Source organism: Streptopelia decaocto (genome assembly GCF_964273445.1).
Source record: "Streptopelia decaocto genome assembly, chromosome: 1".
Classification (NCBI taxonomy): domain Eukaryota; kingdom Metazoa; phylum Chordata; class Aves; order Columbiformes; family Columbidae; genus Streptopelia; species Streptopelia decaocto.
The window spans coordinates 64,989,253-65,003,874 of record NC_138663.1 but is presented as its reverse complement, the minus strand read 5'-3'; the positions used below and the strand labels follow the sequence as shown (position 1 = coordinate 65,003,874).

Genomic DNA, 14,622 nt, shown 5'->3' with positions numbered 1-14,622 from the left:
AATACAGCATCATATAATAGCTCTAAAGCATCTGTGGTGTCTCTAACAGTGTATTGCTTATAGCTCTGAGAGAGATCAATGTCACTTGGTATGAGCTCTTTCTCTTCTTTCTTCCCTATTCTCTTTATTCCCCATTTGTGCCCTAAACATTCAGGTTGATGCAGTCCTCTAGAGGTTGAAAAGGGCTTGACCTGATATAAAAAGCAATGTTTTTCCCGTGTAATAAATATTTTAAATATTTTATCAGTGTAAATAAATGCTAAATTCTGTGAACCCAAGGAATGGCATTCAGGTATTATGTTTACTGAAACATTTATGGAGTCAGTGTCCGCCAACAGAATGCAGCCAAGGGTTTTCTCTTTTAAAAGTAAACAGAAGTGCTTTTAAAATAAATACTGAGAGCTGTTTAAGATCTTCAATTATTAACAGAAGAAAAGCATGGGCTTAAAACCTGCAAACAATCCCTTTTGTGGCACTTTTCCTACCCTCTCTGCAGTTATTTCTTTGTCCAGCCTGGAGTGAGCTCCTCAAGGCAGCTGCTGTTCCTTCACAGATGTCTGGAGAGTGTCTAACACATGGAGAGAGCTTTCACAAATGAATAAGTACATTTGAATGCCAAATATTTGAAACCCATTTAGTTGCCAGGATGTAAGTTCAGGGCTCTGCGTTGATGGTTGGCCAAAGATGACACTGCCAGCCTCTGTATAGTAGTGTAAAAAACAGCTCTTCATACTGCTGTGGGAAAGCAGTTATTGGCATTGCCTACTTGAAATCCAGAGGCCAGCTTTTCAGTCTAATCAGGTCACCAGATAATTGTGATTTAATTATGATCATAAGCTGCACAGCTCAGTGCTAGGAGTGCAAGCTTTACCTCCACAAGGGAGAAAATGCCAAAGACATGCAGTGGTGTATTAGAGCGGGGATCAGGTGAGCAGGACTGTATTGCCCCTCTATTGTGAGCACCCATGCTGGGTGATATCTCTCTGTTGCAGTGTGCAAAGATTAGGAGCATGCATGAGCTGGTTCAGAGAAGTCTTTTTTTAATAACTTCAACTGTCTTTTCTTCCTCTGTGCAGAGAAAGACCATGTAAAAGCGTGTAGAATTTCTCACCATTGGTTAGAAAAAGCTTTGTGTCTTCATGTAAGGGTGTGATTCGCCTTGACATTCCCAGGTTGGAAATGCATCTGATCATCCACAGTCACTCATCTCCACCTGCGATATTTCAGAACACAGATTTGATGTGTTTTGAAGTACTTTTTTTTTATTTAAAAACTGTCACTGATTTACCTACCCATGGCTCTCCCCCAGTCCTTTAATACTTCTTTATCTGCTCTCCCTGTTTCTTCTCCCTTGTTATACTACACTAACTTTTCTGGCTGTCCAGGCCTGGTTCCTCATGACATTCCTTGCAACACCTATTCATGCTGCAAGTGACCGCCTGAACTGAGAATAAAGTGACTTCCTGGCATCAGCTATAATGCAGCAATAGACTTGACAGCAATGCTGGGAGCGTGGCAGTGTGCATATGTCCCTTGCATTTCTACAAGTAGCATTCATGACATCTGAGAGGAGATTTCTAAAGTTGCTACATAGTTAGTCGTTTTAAACTTTTAAAAACTCTCTAAGTACTTTAATGGTAATACTGCCCTAGCGGGATACTGCATAGTGCACACATCAGTTCATGCTGACAAGTATTTAATGGCTCATCTCTTCCTCAAAAGTGGTATATTATTCTCAAGAAGCTTTTCTCTAATTACGCTAGCTGAAGCTCCTGTAAGTCTTCTGGTGGTATACGTTCTCCTTGACTGTCTAAACCGTAACTACTAAATGTAACTACTCCTACCTGTAGCTACTCCTACATTTATACAGTCCTAAAATCACATTCAGGCCTTTGAAGGCAACCGCAAGGCTTATGTGGCCCCTGGTGAAAATAAGCTTGATACCCCTGTGCTAAAAACTTTGTCATCTCATGTTTATGGTGCAAGCCTTTGATTTCAGCAGCACAGCTTTGTTAATGCAAAGGCCATTGGTTTGTTGCAGATACTAACTTCTCTGGACATCTCTCATACATTGATGCACTTTCATGGTGAGGGTGATAATGAAGCTACATTTAAAATGAGGGAGCTTTTTGTTCTTTATTGTGTCTGTCCTCAGTACCATCTCAAGAGCACTGGATCTATCCTATGTTGAATATTAAATCAATTAATAACAAAAATTAAGGGTGAATTATGTAAGACCTGGTATTAGGTCTCTTGACCTTGTAATCCTGGTTACATTTTGGATTAACAAGGCTCCTAAAAGCACTAAAAATTGAGGCCTTTATTTGATTTTGTGTAGATTTATTTGAAGCTACAAATATTTCAATCTGCAAAGCTTGTGGGCCCTTTTAAGGTTCATAGCCATTTGTAGTCTTTTAACTGTCTTGTATCATTGTATATTGTTTCAGACAAGGTGGGACATTGTTTTAATTTTCTGGTGAATGTTTCATTCTTGATTGCTGTAAAGCATTGGAGTGATGCAGATGTGGATTCTAATTCATTTTCTGTACATATTTAGAGTTAGTAGATCAAGTGAGGCGAGCATCTAGGGGGAAATGTTGAATGTCTCATGTATCACAGCAATATTTTTTCCCCAGAGACATTGCTTATCCAGAGTAAGTACCTAGAAGTAACTGAGTAAGAACACCCCACTCTTGTATAGGATCAGTTTTGATCCTGTCAGTATTCTTCACATAAAGATCTCTTTGTGAATACCAGAATGTTGCTTGCTGAATATTACTCCCTTTGGATAGTAGAATGAACAATTAACAGATAACTGAACTGACTTCAGACACCTGAAAAAAAAAAAAAAAGGCTCTGACTAAAAGGATGCTAGTAGCCAGCTTTAGATTACTAGGAGGCCGTGAACGACCTTGCTGAACTGGCAGCTGATAACCACCGTTGAGTACTTCTGCTGTGTTCCATCGTGGCTGGGAAGCAAATGCAAAGTCTCAGCCTTAACTGTGAATTGACAAGTGGAGTGCCTATGAGTGAAAGTGCTTGTCAAGAGATGTGTCATCCTTATTAGAAAGTATTTAAATTAGTGTAAAAAAAAAAAAAAAAGTAATAAAAATAAAAATCTAAAATGATAGATTTTTAGAAGTTAATGGTTATCACAATCTCTCTTGGCAGACGTATAAGAGACCTTTACAACTTGCAGATCACATTTTTCAAAAATCACAGTTACTATCAACTTCTCTGAGGAGATGACAGCATTTGCAGGAGACATTAATGGCTTCTGGCTCTCAGTCATTGCAAAATCATGAGCTTGTATTTGTTCTGATCTGGCTATTTGTAGTCTGTAGAGTTCTAGAGGTCTCTCAATACTTCCAACATTAATAACTTGCCTGTGACAGTGGTTCCCATCACTGCCACTAGTGATAATAACTTTTAGACCTTTGTAAATGCAAATCCTTACTAAGGGCTTATGAGACTGGCTTTGTTATGCTGATTTTACAAATGAGGAGAAGGAGACAGAGAGAGGCCCATGAATCTGCAGCTTCAGTTAACTGCATTTGAGGGCACAGCTGCTTAGCGCTTCAGCGAACTCAGCTACATGTCACCTTCTCTGAGCCATTATGGGTCTGTTTGGCTCACTCGTGCTTAGGACTTACACCAGTCTCATGCCTCAACAACAGACGTTTAATAATACTTTGTTTGTACTACTTTCTGAGGACCTCAGCAACCTCTGTTATAGAGTGATCTCCACACCTTGGGGCAAAACCAGCATTATTGGTTCTGACTCTGTCCCTCCATTCAGACTGAAGTAAGGTGAGGTGGATCTGGAGTGCAGAGAGGAGTGCAGGTCCTGAGAGGGTGAGGAGCTCTTAGTATGGGTTTGGTCGTCCATCAGCAGCTCAGGCTCTGCTTGAGCCTGGTTTGACCTCTGGAAAGATCCAGAATTGGAGTGGAAATGAGACTTCAGTTTGCCATCTCTCCCCATGTGCTGGGGTGCACCTCTGTGGTACCCCAGAATTTGGTCTCTTGAATGTCTCATTGTTCTTGTTCTGCTTCAGTTCTCATTGTTCTTTGTTTTTCTTGTGCTTTAATTCTCCTAAATATGGTCTCGGGATTAGCTTGTGTCTGGTGTTCTAGGACAGGCAAAATAGCTAAAGTGTTTCCTCCCCAAGGTGATGGTGTTTCAGTGACAGGTAAGCTAATATCCCTTTTACTTTAGTCTGTGATCCAAGCTGCAATGGTAAATTTGTGAAATGCTGGGGATCTTCCAGAGGGAGGACATCTGTAAATGCACATTTTTACATCATCAAGATAATAAGTTCAGGTGAAGGGGAATGAAATAAAAATGACATATTATTGTGCAGTTTATGGCCTCTCTAAATTTTGTTCTCTTGTTGATAAGTGCTTCCTTCTGTTCTCTCTGCAGGTCTCCAGGTGGTTTTAAATTCAATTATCAAGGCCATGGTCCCTTTGTTGCATATTGCCCTGCTGGTGCTGTTTGTCATTATTATCTATGCCATCATTGGACTGGAGTTATTCATGGGGAAGATGCACAAGACCTGCTACCATGTGCAAGGAGGATTGATAGGTAAGGGGAATACTATATCATGCATATTAAGATTTTCTGAGGGAGGCTTTCTCTTTATATAATGGAGCTTTTGTACTGGCACATGAGATGTGTGGCTCTTGCTCCCTCCTGTGTACCTGTCTGGGGTTTCACAGTGATGGTTCCTCTGTGCTGCTTCTTGGATATGAATCACTATTGATGGAGAAAGACTGTCTTTAATGGTGAGTGTTTAGCTTTCTCATCTTGGGCACACAGTTGTTGTGTCTGTAAAGGCTACAAGCAAAACTGCCTGTTCCTGCTGAACACAGTAGTGGACTTTTTAATGTGGACCTTTGGCACTACGAGCCAGCCTGAGCTCTTTAATGAATCTCCCAGAGGCTCAAGCAACACTAAAGTAGTGATGATTTCACCACTAGCAGACTGAGCTGCAAATGAGATGGCAGCACAGAAATTAACAACTCCTATATTTTATTATTAAACTTGTACATAAATACTTCTTCATTTTAAACCAGTATAATTGTAAAATAATATCTACTTGAGTCACAGTAGTTGGTTTTTTTTTTTTTCCTTTTTTTAATCACAGTCTGTAAGTGTGGTTAGAAATGCAGCTAATGGGAAAGCAAAATTATATTAATGGGAAGAAACTTTTTGCACCAAGTCCATCAGTAAAGAACTTTCAAATTATTGACAGAAAGATTCAAATTTTAAAATAATTCACTTTTATTGTCACTCACTCATCTAACCATCTGCACTTTTTTCATTTGATTTATTCAACCTGAACAGCAGTGATTCCCCATGTGGTGGTGGGTGCCAATGTCCAAGATGCAGTTCAGCTTGTAACTAAGAAAATATTGTACAGCAGGAAACTATTTAAGAAGTTCTATATTTTCTGCTTGTATAACATGGGCAGATTTCATTTTCTGGAAACAGTGCTGGAACGATAATGAATTATCTGTCTTGTTTGCATCTTTAAAGTGTATATGTCTTTCTCCATACTCTCTGTAACTATAATATGTTACAGCATTCAGTTCTAATATGGTTATTTCTGGGTTGCTTTAATGACCAGAATGTGATCAGAACTTTTGGAAAATTGCGTTTTTTGCCATATAAAATAAGAAACAAACCTAATTACCTGCTCCCCCACAGATGCATACTCGCATCTGTTACAAATGTAGCAATAGGCGCTGAAGCCATGCCTTTAAAAAAATCCTATTGCATGAATTTTTGTGCTTATTAAAGTGTTTTCCATGGCATTTTGCACATACCAAAGTATCTGGGCAGGTTTGCTATATGGGTTCTCAGATCCCTGGAAACACCTGTACAGAATAAGGGGTGGATAATCAAGCAGCAGAGCCTTGTATAGATTCTGAGTGCCACTGGGCTGTTGAAAAAATGCCACACAGCTTCTAAACTCCAAAAGAGCAGAGTTTCAGAGACATTCTGCTGCAATTTGTCAGTGGCCCTGCACCATACTGACCTCTCTCCACTGAAGCCTGTCTGCTGCAGGGGTTCAGTCTCCTTCAACAGAGTTGCCACTCAGTGCTGCAGTTCCCTTCCAGGATTAACCCAGCATGAAAACACTGGTCATAACATGCAGCCAAAGGAAATGTAGTAGACCTGATGTAATGTTCCCTCTCATGTTGAAAGACATTTCAGTTTTGACTGCAAAATTTGACAGCTTGGCTATTATTTTTACAAAAGGAAAGTGAAGCACAACAAAACATCCCTCTGCTCATTAAAATTAACACACTTTCTTATGTATTCCTAGAGAGAGCTGTCAAATTCACTGCAAAATGTATTTGTTAAAAACAGATATCCTTCACTCACTTATCAGCATGTCAAACAGCAATTAGTTCTCTTCAACTCTGTTTTCTCCCCCTCTCCTTTAAGATACGCCAGCAGAAGACGACCCGTCTCCGTGTGCCCCCCAGTCTGCGCACGGGCGGCAGTGTCAGAACGGCACCGAGTGCAAGGCGGGCTGGGAGGGACCTAAGCACGGCATTACCAACTTTGACAATTTTGCTTTTGCCATGCTGACTGTGTTTCAGTGCATCACGATGGAGGGCTGGACAGACGTACTGTACTGGGTACGTATCCGAAAATGATGAGCTGAAAAGCCTGCTCGTGTGCTCCAGCTATGTTAAAATTTTGGGGCTTTAGCCTTTTTGCTTTTTCCGTGTAAGTGAAGGCATGGTTGCTAGCATGGAGTTTTAATTAACTCAGAATATTAATGGGTAAAATGGGAGGGTTTATCAGGCATATTTAAATCAAATGTAAATGTTGACTTTCCATTGATGTTTTAATGTTGAAATACAGCACATGGCTTATGGGTTTGAAGATTTGCAATGTATCTTTGTTGAGCAGAATGACATGTGAAGACCCTCTCTGCAGGAGTGAAATATCTCATATGCCTCCAGATTACTGATGTAGAAGTATTAATGACAGATAACAGTGTGCCCTACTCATGGCATTAATGTTACAAAGGCACTACACTGATCAGTTTGTAGGTTTTGTAGGAAAGGCCTCACAAATCCCTTTTCATGCCAGCACTACTCCTAATTATTATTTTTATCATAATAGTATTAGAATAAGTTCTCCTAACTCTAATGGTATCAGTCATGGTTATATGTTTAGCCAAAACATAATATTATCTTTAATCTAAGTGCAGTCTCATCTTGTCCTTTACCCTAATTCTGTAAGTTTCAATAGCTTTAGTTTTTACCTTGCAATTCCTAACATGTTAGGAAATTCGGTGACAATACTGTAGGGGTGAAAATCAGATTTAGCCTTCATCTGTAAACCAGCGTCATGGTTTAACCAGAGCTAGCAATATAATCACAATAGCTACTCGCTCACTCCCCCACCCCCAGATAGGGGAGACAATTGAAAGGGAGAAACTTGTGGATTGAGATAAACACAGTTTAATAAAATAGCAAAATAACACTGACATACCATTACTACTACAACGACTATGTATTAAATAGAAATAGAATATAAAATAAAAAGATACATGCAGTTCCTCATGAACTCCGCCTACACTGTGCAGCCAGTCCCAGGCAACAGCACCCTGGTCCCAGAGGCCTCTGCAAAATGGCAGGATGGCAAAAGGCTGAACTAAATAAAGTGCTGAACAGAACTCTTCTGAAGAGGTCTCCGTCCTGACTCCAAGCTGCTCCCAAACTAGCTGGAAGATCCCGACTCTCCTTATATATGAAGTATGACGCTAATGACATGGAATAATCTTATTGATCACACTGGATTTCAGTCAATGTCTGCCCCATCTGTGCCTCACTCCTATGGGCAGAGCTCAGAGTCCTGGGCTCTCAGAGCAGAGCAATTAAAAACATTAACTCTGTCCCAGGTCATTATCTTCTTGTTCTCAAACTAAATCCGAGCAACAACCACAACAAAAAGGTTTCTAACTGCATGAAGAATATTAACTCATTTTCAGTCAAACCAGCACAACCAGATATAAACATGGTTCTAGATTCAGCTCTTGTCACCAACTTTCACAGCAATATGTTATAATCCAGGAATTTAATTCACACACAGCCCAACCTGTCTGTATAAGGCTACCCTGGACAATGACTAACTTTGAAGACTGGCGTTATGATACCTGGTTCTCCAAGCTGGTAGAATTTCCAGTGAAAATAAGATTTGTGCTACTATGTGTAATGGAATTTAACTCAGGATGACCCAAAGCACACCAAAGGATAATCTGAACTGAAGCAGCTTGCACTCTTGATCAACATCAGCTTCTCTATTAATCGTGAGCCTGAAGCTGCATTCTACCCACTAGTGAGTTAAATTTTACAAGATTTCCCTTTGAAGATTTAGCTTATCTGCAATAGCTGTTCTCTATGTGGAACAGCTAGCAGTTGTCTCTTTATCCTTGTAAATTTAGATTAGAATTGTGACTAGCTTCCTTCTAATGCCTGAGATAAAGGGCAGAGATCAAACCACAAGGGGAGTCTGGGTCTCAGAGCACAAAAATTGCCTTTACTTGAAAAGAGAGTATAGATTAATAAAATAATGAAGAAGAACAGAAGTTAAGTCAGAAAAGGAACTGGGCAAAACTACTCTACTGCTCAGCTTATGGCTGTATATAATATACTTGGTCTTTTATCACATTTATCTCACATTCCTCCAGTCTTTGTATGTTTGAGAGGATTTATAGTTAGTTCAGGAGAAACAGGAGAGAGTAAAACATATCAGAAGTAAACATGAAGGTAGCCTTAGCAGTGTATAGAATTTAGTATTGTGAAACCTATCCACAAGTTATCATCATTTTCTCTAAAAGCCCAAGTTACAATAGATCCCACTGATTCCCACACCTCTGGGTCCACGTGTAATTTGCATGACTATATGTGCATCGTTCATAACTAAGATATCAGTTATCTAATAACAGGAGCCAATACCATATACTCACTGCTAAATGATTTTCTACCATGACTGCTGCAGATGATCTGATTTGTGATAGCCCTGTAGCAACCTGGATTTTAGCCGCCGGATTTTGCTTGGTATTCAGCCAGCTTTTTTCACTAAATTCTGGAGCTTTTCTTTTTTCTCTAGAGACAGTATGGTGAACTGAGACCTGATGGTCATTATTTTTAGGGTCATTCATATAGTTAGCCTTTTAGACTATGGCCTTGATAGAATGCTTGCTTTGGAAACAAAAGAAATGTTTGTTATTGTCAGTTCTCAGTTATTCCTAAACAAGACTACAAAAGATAAGAGTTAGCACTGCAGGTAAAATTTCAGGAATTGAGGAAGACAGATTTTAGTTTGCAAGCAACAACAAAAAAGCCTCACCTCTGTTTAAAGGCCATGAAATAGAGAGTTTGAGTAGATTCCTGAACACCTGAGATGACAGACATACTTGGTTAAGCTCCTGCAAACCATCCTGAGAGTACTATTGTCCCATGCGACTTTTTGCCTCTTTGTGTTATATTGACAAAGTGAGATAGAAGTCAGCACTGATCAGTGTTTGCCATATAGCAGGGAAGGTGTTTGAGATGCAATGCGTATTTCCTTCTGCAGAGGGGTCTGTGCCACTTGGGGGGCAGATATTAATTGGGCAATTACTACAGGGCACACCTGTGAGAAGCATTGTGGTTTTAATATTTATCTGTAGAAATAGACTCTAAAAATTCACACTGTAATGTCATATGTGGATATTTCAAACCATATCTTCCAGCTTAAGGTAGCCAGATCAAAGGCAACAGTAATTCAGGATAGTAAAGAACAGAAAAGATGCTGAGATTGAAGGAAGAATTTTAGTATAATGGGGTGGGACTTAAATATATGTTTTAAATTTTGTGTGAGCCACTCTTTCTTTAGTGAGTTCTGACTCATATATAACTCTACTCCCTGGTCTTTGCCTTTTCAGCCAAGGAAGAGTGGACTTGGGGTAGAGAACTCATTGGGGGTTGCATCTCCATAAGAGAGCAGGGATGGGAGGCTATACTCTTCTCAAGTAGATAACACTCTGAAAGATCTGGATCCACAGTGAGGTCATGGAAATTAAAATTTGCTATATTAGGAAATAAATATGCATAGTTAATTAAAAATCCAGACTTTAAGATTACCTCTCTCCAACTACATCCTGAGATAAGAGACTTGGTTGTCCGTTTTATGCTGAAAGATTAAGGAATGTTATAAGAAAATGTTGTCTGTGAATCGGACAATGTTGAGGCTGAAAATTTTAGGTAGTGATTTTCAGAAGTCATTACTTAAACCTAATGATGTAAACTAAAGGGTTAATATTAAAAGTCCTGAGCATTCAAAATTCAAGCAGACTGATAGGTTCTTAACTCCTCTGCAACTCAGGATAGATACCAAGGTTTGAATCTGTTTCTACTGAGGTCAGTGGCAAAATTCCAATTAATTTTGAAAGGTCAGGATCTCACCTTCCATTTTGTAAAATCTTGATCATGCTGTTGAGATTTTCCACAGGTAGTCACGTGTGAAACCTGAGGACTTAGAGGTGATTAATCAGGACCTTAGTGTCTATTACGATAGTCTTCCAAGGGCATACATGTGGATGTAGGGAGTTTTCTTTGCCCCCTCCTTAAATCTGAAAATAAGAGCCTCACCTAAAACTCAGCAGAACAACAGATAAAGCTCTGAGCTGAATTACTTGGCTGGAAATATTTAGCCAATGGAGCAATTCCCTTGCTTTGAACTTTTCTGTAAGTGCTGTTCAATTATGTATTCCTATGTTCTGAAAAAATAGCTTTTGAAATGTACCTAGATCTCTGCATTCTTCTCAGTGGGAATGGAGGGACCTTAGGACGTTTCAGCATGTTGCCCTGAACAATATGCTAGTAATTTCATGAAACCCATGTCTGTCTTGTGCCACACTTTGCAAGGTTAAAACCTGCATGTTTAAAAGTTAGAAAGCTGTATGACCTTCTGCAAGCCCTGGACTCCTAATCCACTTAGTAACTCTTCAAATTTTACCTTCAGTTTCTTGCTTCCTTTTTCATGCTGTCTCCAGCTTTTCACCTCTGTAGTGAAGCCTGTCTCCTCTCTCATGAAGTACTACTTCCCAGCCTGTGATCCACATCCTAACAAAAAGATAATTAGAGACAGGAAAGCAATGCACTTTTATTCCCTGGAAGGGCTGGACATCAATAAGATTGATAAACTTTCCAATCTCCTCTCTCACTCAGCAGACAAGACTTGTGAGTAGATGGGCTTCTTTTGAAATGTGAAAGAAAAATGTTAGGAAAAACAGTTTGACACTGCTATAGTGGCAGGTAAGATAATTACTTATAAGGAGCCAAATTGTAAATGTAAAATAACTATATTGGACTCTTGGCTGAAGAATTGATCTTCTTTGAAAGGAGCATTAAGTGTTCATAGGAACACATCTCACGTACTGCCTCAGTTTTACAAGGTTTACTTTGTCCCAATATAACTGCCAGCTGTCTGTCTCCCATGCAATCAGTTTGTAGAATCATTTCAGTAGACAGGCACCTCTTATGATACGTGACATAATAATTTTCCTATGCATTGTAGAAAGATTGAGCTTATTATTCTCAAAACTCTCCTTCATGTATGACAAGCCAGCACTAGCAGCTCGCTCCCTCGTGCAGACACGAAGGCCTGTTTTCTGAATCTGTTTCTGAAGACGCCTCAGTCATGCGAACTTCCAGCAGCAGATTCAAATCCAAACGTTACAAATTGAGTCGTTTGGTATCTTGTAACTGCGGTCTGTTATTTCGTATTGTCTTATTGACTAAGGAGGAAAATTAATCCCTGTGCAGCTGGTAACATCTCATTTAAGTATTTGTAGGCATTTGTTGTCTTCCCTTAATCTTTTCCTAGTCTGAGCAGATTCAGTTCTCTCAACCTTCCCTAATGGGGCTTCTTTTTAATTATTTTTAATCAATTTGTTACTGTCTTTCAGGGGAAGCTTTGGTTCTGAGTTAAATACAATTTGGACAGTGCCCTGTCTCTAGAAAGGCTTTAATCTTTGTGTGAAATCTGCTTTCTGCAGCTGGACCCCTGTGACACTGCATGCAAAACTGCCCACTGCAGCCTCAGTTTTATGTGCCTGGTCTCTCCACTCCCCTGCATCTAAGAAATTGTATACATAAATTAAAACAGAGTGCAGAGCAAGTGCAAAATGCAACCATACATTGTGGTATTGGGCTGTTCATACTGCTGGGTAGTGGAGAACCTGGTACTGAGTTGTTCTGTGTACAGCTTGCCCATTACAGCTTGAATTCTAGGACCAAGTAATTCTACTTGATCTCTTTGATCTAATAAGCAGTCTTGAGCCTGCCACTGTTCTTGGAGTTATTGGCTTTGTCCCATGTCATTTGAACAATGCTTCAGAATACTCAGCTGAACCTCTGAAAATAACATGCAGTGCCTCCAGGGGCAGTTTACCTCACGGCTCTAACTGTAAACTAAAGAGTGTGGTATTATTATAGATGGACTAAAGCCAGGTCTGGATAAGGTCCAAGACACTAACCTGTCCCTGGAAGAGATGCCTGAACTGGCACATAATAAGTTGAGTCCCTCAGATTTGACTGAGCAATGCTTAGTAGGCTTGCGCAGCCCCTAGGCAAGAAAACATTTTAGTTATCTAAAACAGTGCAGTAGAGCCACTGCAATATAGTGAGAGCCACAATGTAGTGAGATTGAATCAGTGGAAACATTTAGTAGCCTCACATCCTCAAGGACAGCATAGAGTAGCATATATAGAAGCAGTGGGTTAAACAGGCTGTCCTGGAATATCCTTCCATCTCAGCCTGTGAGATCATACTTGCAGGAGTTACTAAATGAGTTTGAAACTGGAACTCACAGTCACCCTTAAAACAAGAAAAAAAACTGGGCAACAGAAATAAGTTACTTTGCTGACAGCATTGTCATATCTCATGAGCCTGTTGCAGCTAATGAGGAAGATGATGTGAGGAATACAAAGATATTGTCACAAAGTGAGAGATGTTAAATGCAGAGCTGCAACCCCCAATTTTCAACAGCTGTGTTTTTCCTTCCAACCCTTTATTCTTGCAGCACTTAGGCTTGAATTAGTAAGGCTTTCCACACAGGAGAATGATCTGATTCTAAGAATATATCTGTCTACATGTTTCCATGGTATTCATTCCCCATCCACCCCCAGCCCTCCAAGAAAATGCTGGGCTTTTATTGTTGTGTGGTTGAGGTTTTTTAATCATCTTTTTAGCAGGGTTTTGCATGGATGTGAAAAATATACAAAGAATGAGCACGCAAGTATGAGCAACCCATCTCTGTGATTGCAGAGGTTATTTCATCTCTATCTGCTGTAGTAGTGGTGGGTAAGGGGAGAGGGCACATAGTTCAGAGCACTGAAGGGCCACAGCATTAATGCACTGAAAAAGCAGTGTCCACATTTAATTTGCATAAATGCTGACCTAAATCTGGTTTCCCTTTTCTCATTAACAACTGCATGTGCAACTGTCATGGTTGCCTGTACGGCTGCCTTGAAGGTAAGTAACAGCAGTGACTTGCTGATTGCCACCTGCCACAAAAACCTGCTGCTGAACATTTGTTCAATGAAAAATAGTCACTTGTTGTGTGAAATTAAGTTTTCATAGGCCCTTCAGGTCTCAACTTTGGACCTCTCAGCCCTCTTCTATATAGAAGTAAGATCTCCATCAAAAATAAGCTTTTTCAGGTTGGTTATGGGGAGGTGTTAGTGGAGACCCTCTGCCCAGTGTTCCTGCATGGGAAGGACCTCTTTAACAGCCCTGTCTTTTTGTTGCCCTTTCTCTGTTCTTTCTTCTTTTGTTCTTCCTAAGACTGTTTCCTAATTGCTGCTGTCTAATCACCACAGAGACTTTTCTTGTCTTTAATCTTTTATCCCAGAGCTATAAAATTAAGAACTAAGATACTGGGATATTTCTATATGACTTAGGATTTTGAGTGCCTCTGTTTATTGGTGCACTGCTTGGGCCCTACTACCAGTTTTTCAAGAACTGATGATCATTACCTTCCGAAACAGTAGTTTTCAGAGTTTTTAAGTTTGAACCCATAATCCACTAGACATATTCGCAAATAATGGGCTTTGGTTCACTATCTAGACCCTGGGAAAAATAAAGACTGGGGAATATGCCCAAGCCCAAAACACAAATGGTGGCTCTAGAACTGACTATTTATAAAACTCATGTTTATTTTGAGTTAAATTTATTTAAACACCTTGTCTGGAAGACAAAGGGAAACGCAACCAGGCCCTCATCAATCTTGCTGTGAGCAATAAGCCTTTCCTATCTGGGAAGAGAATTGGTCCACTAATATTGGCTTTACTCATTGATTTCAGTGGGATTACTGCCTGAGCAGGACCTGAGGACTCAGTGGTCGTACCACCATAAGCATATAGTTTAGTTGTGTCTCTGGCTTCCTCTAGAACTGTCTCCAGTCCTCTGAACTACACCCAAATTGGAGGCCTAAAACCACTATTGAGCACATCTCCCTAGAGATGCAAAGTGTCCAGAAGTAGAAAATGAAGGGTTTAGGACTTAGTGAAGGGAATATTTACCACAGAACATACATGCTGTGAATTTTTC

At 39.9% G+C, this 14,622-nt stretch overlaps 1 protein-coding gene across 20 annotated transcripts in view; it reads left to right on the top strand.

Annotated features, from left to right (window-relative positions):
• Positions 1 to 14,622, top strand: part of CACNA1C (calcium voltage-gated channel subunit alpha1 C) — a 490,018-nt gene that overhangs the window by 308,604 nt on the left and 166,792 nt on the right. For 19 of the 20 annotated variants that reach the window (XM_082047656.1, XM_082047666.1, XM_082047657.1 and 16 more), the window contains exons 6-7: positions 4,424 to 4,585; positions 6,455 to 6,651. In XM_082047656.1, the coding sequence (XP_081903782.1) occupies positions 4,424 to 4,585; positions 6,455 to 6,651 (359 nt within the window). The remainder of the gene's footprint in view (positions 1 to 4,423; positions 4,586 to 6,454; positions 6,652 to 14,622) is intronic. The other variant, XM_082047663.1, reaches the window with a different exon arrangement.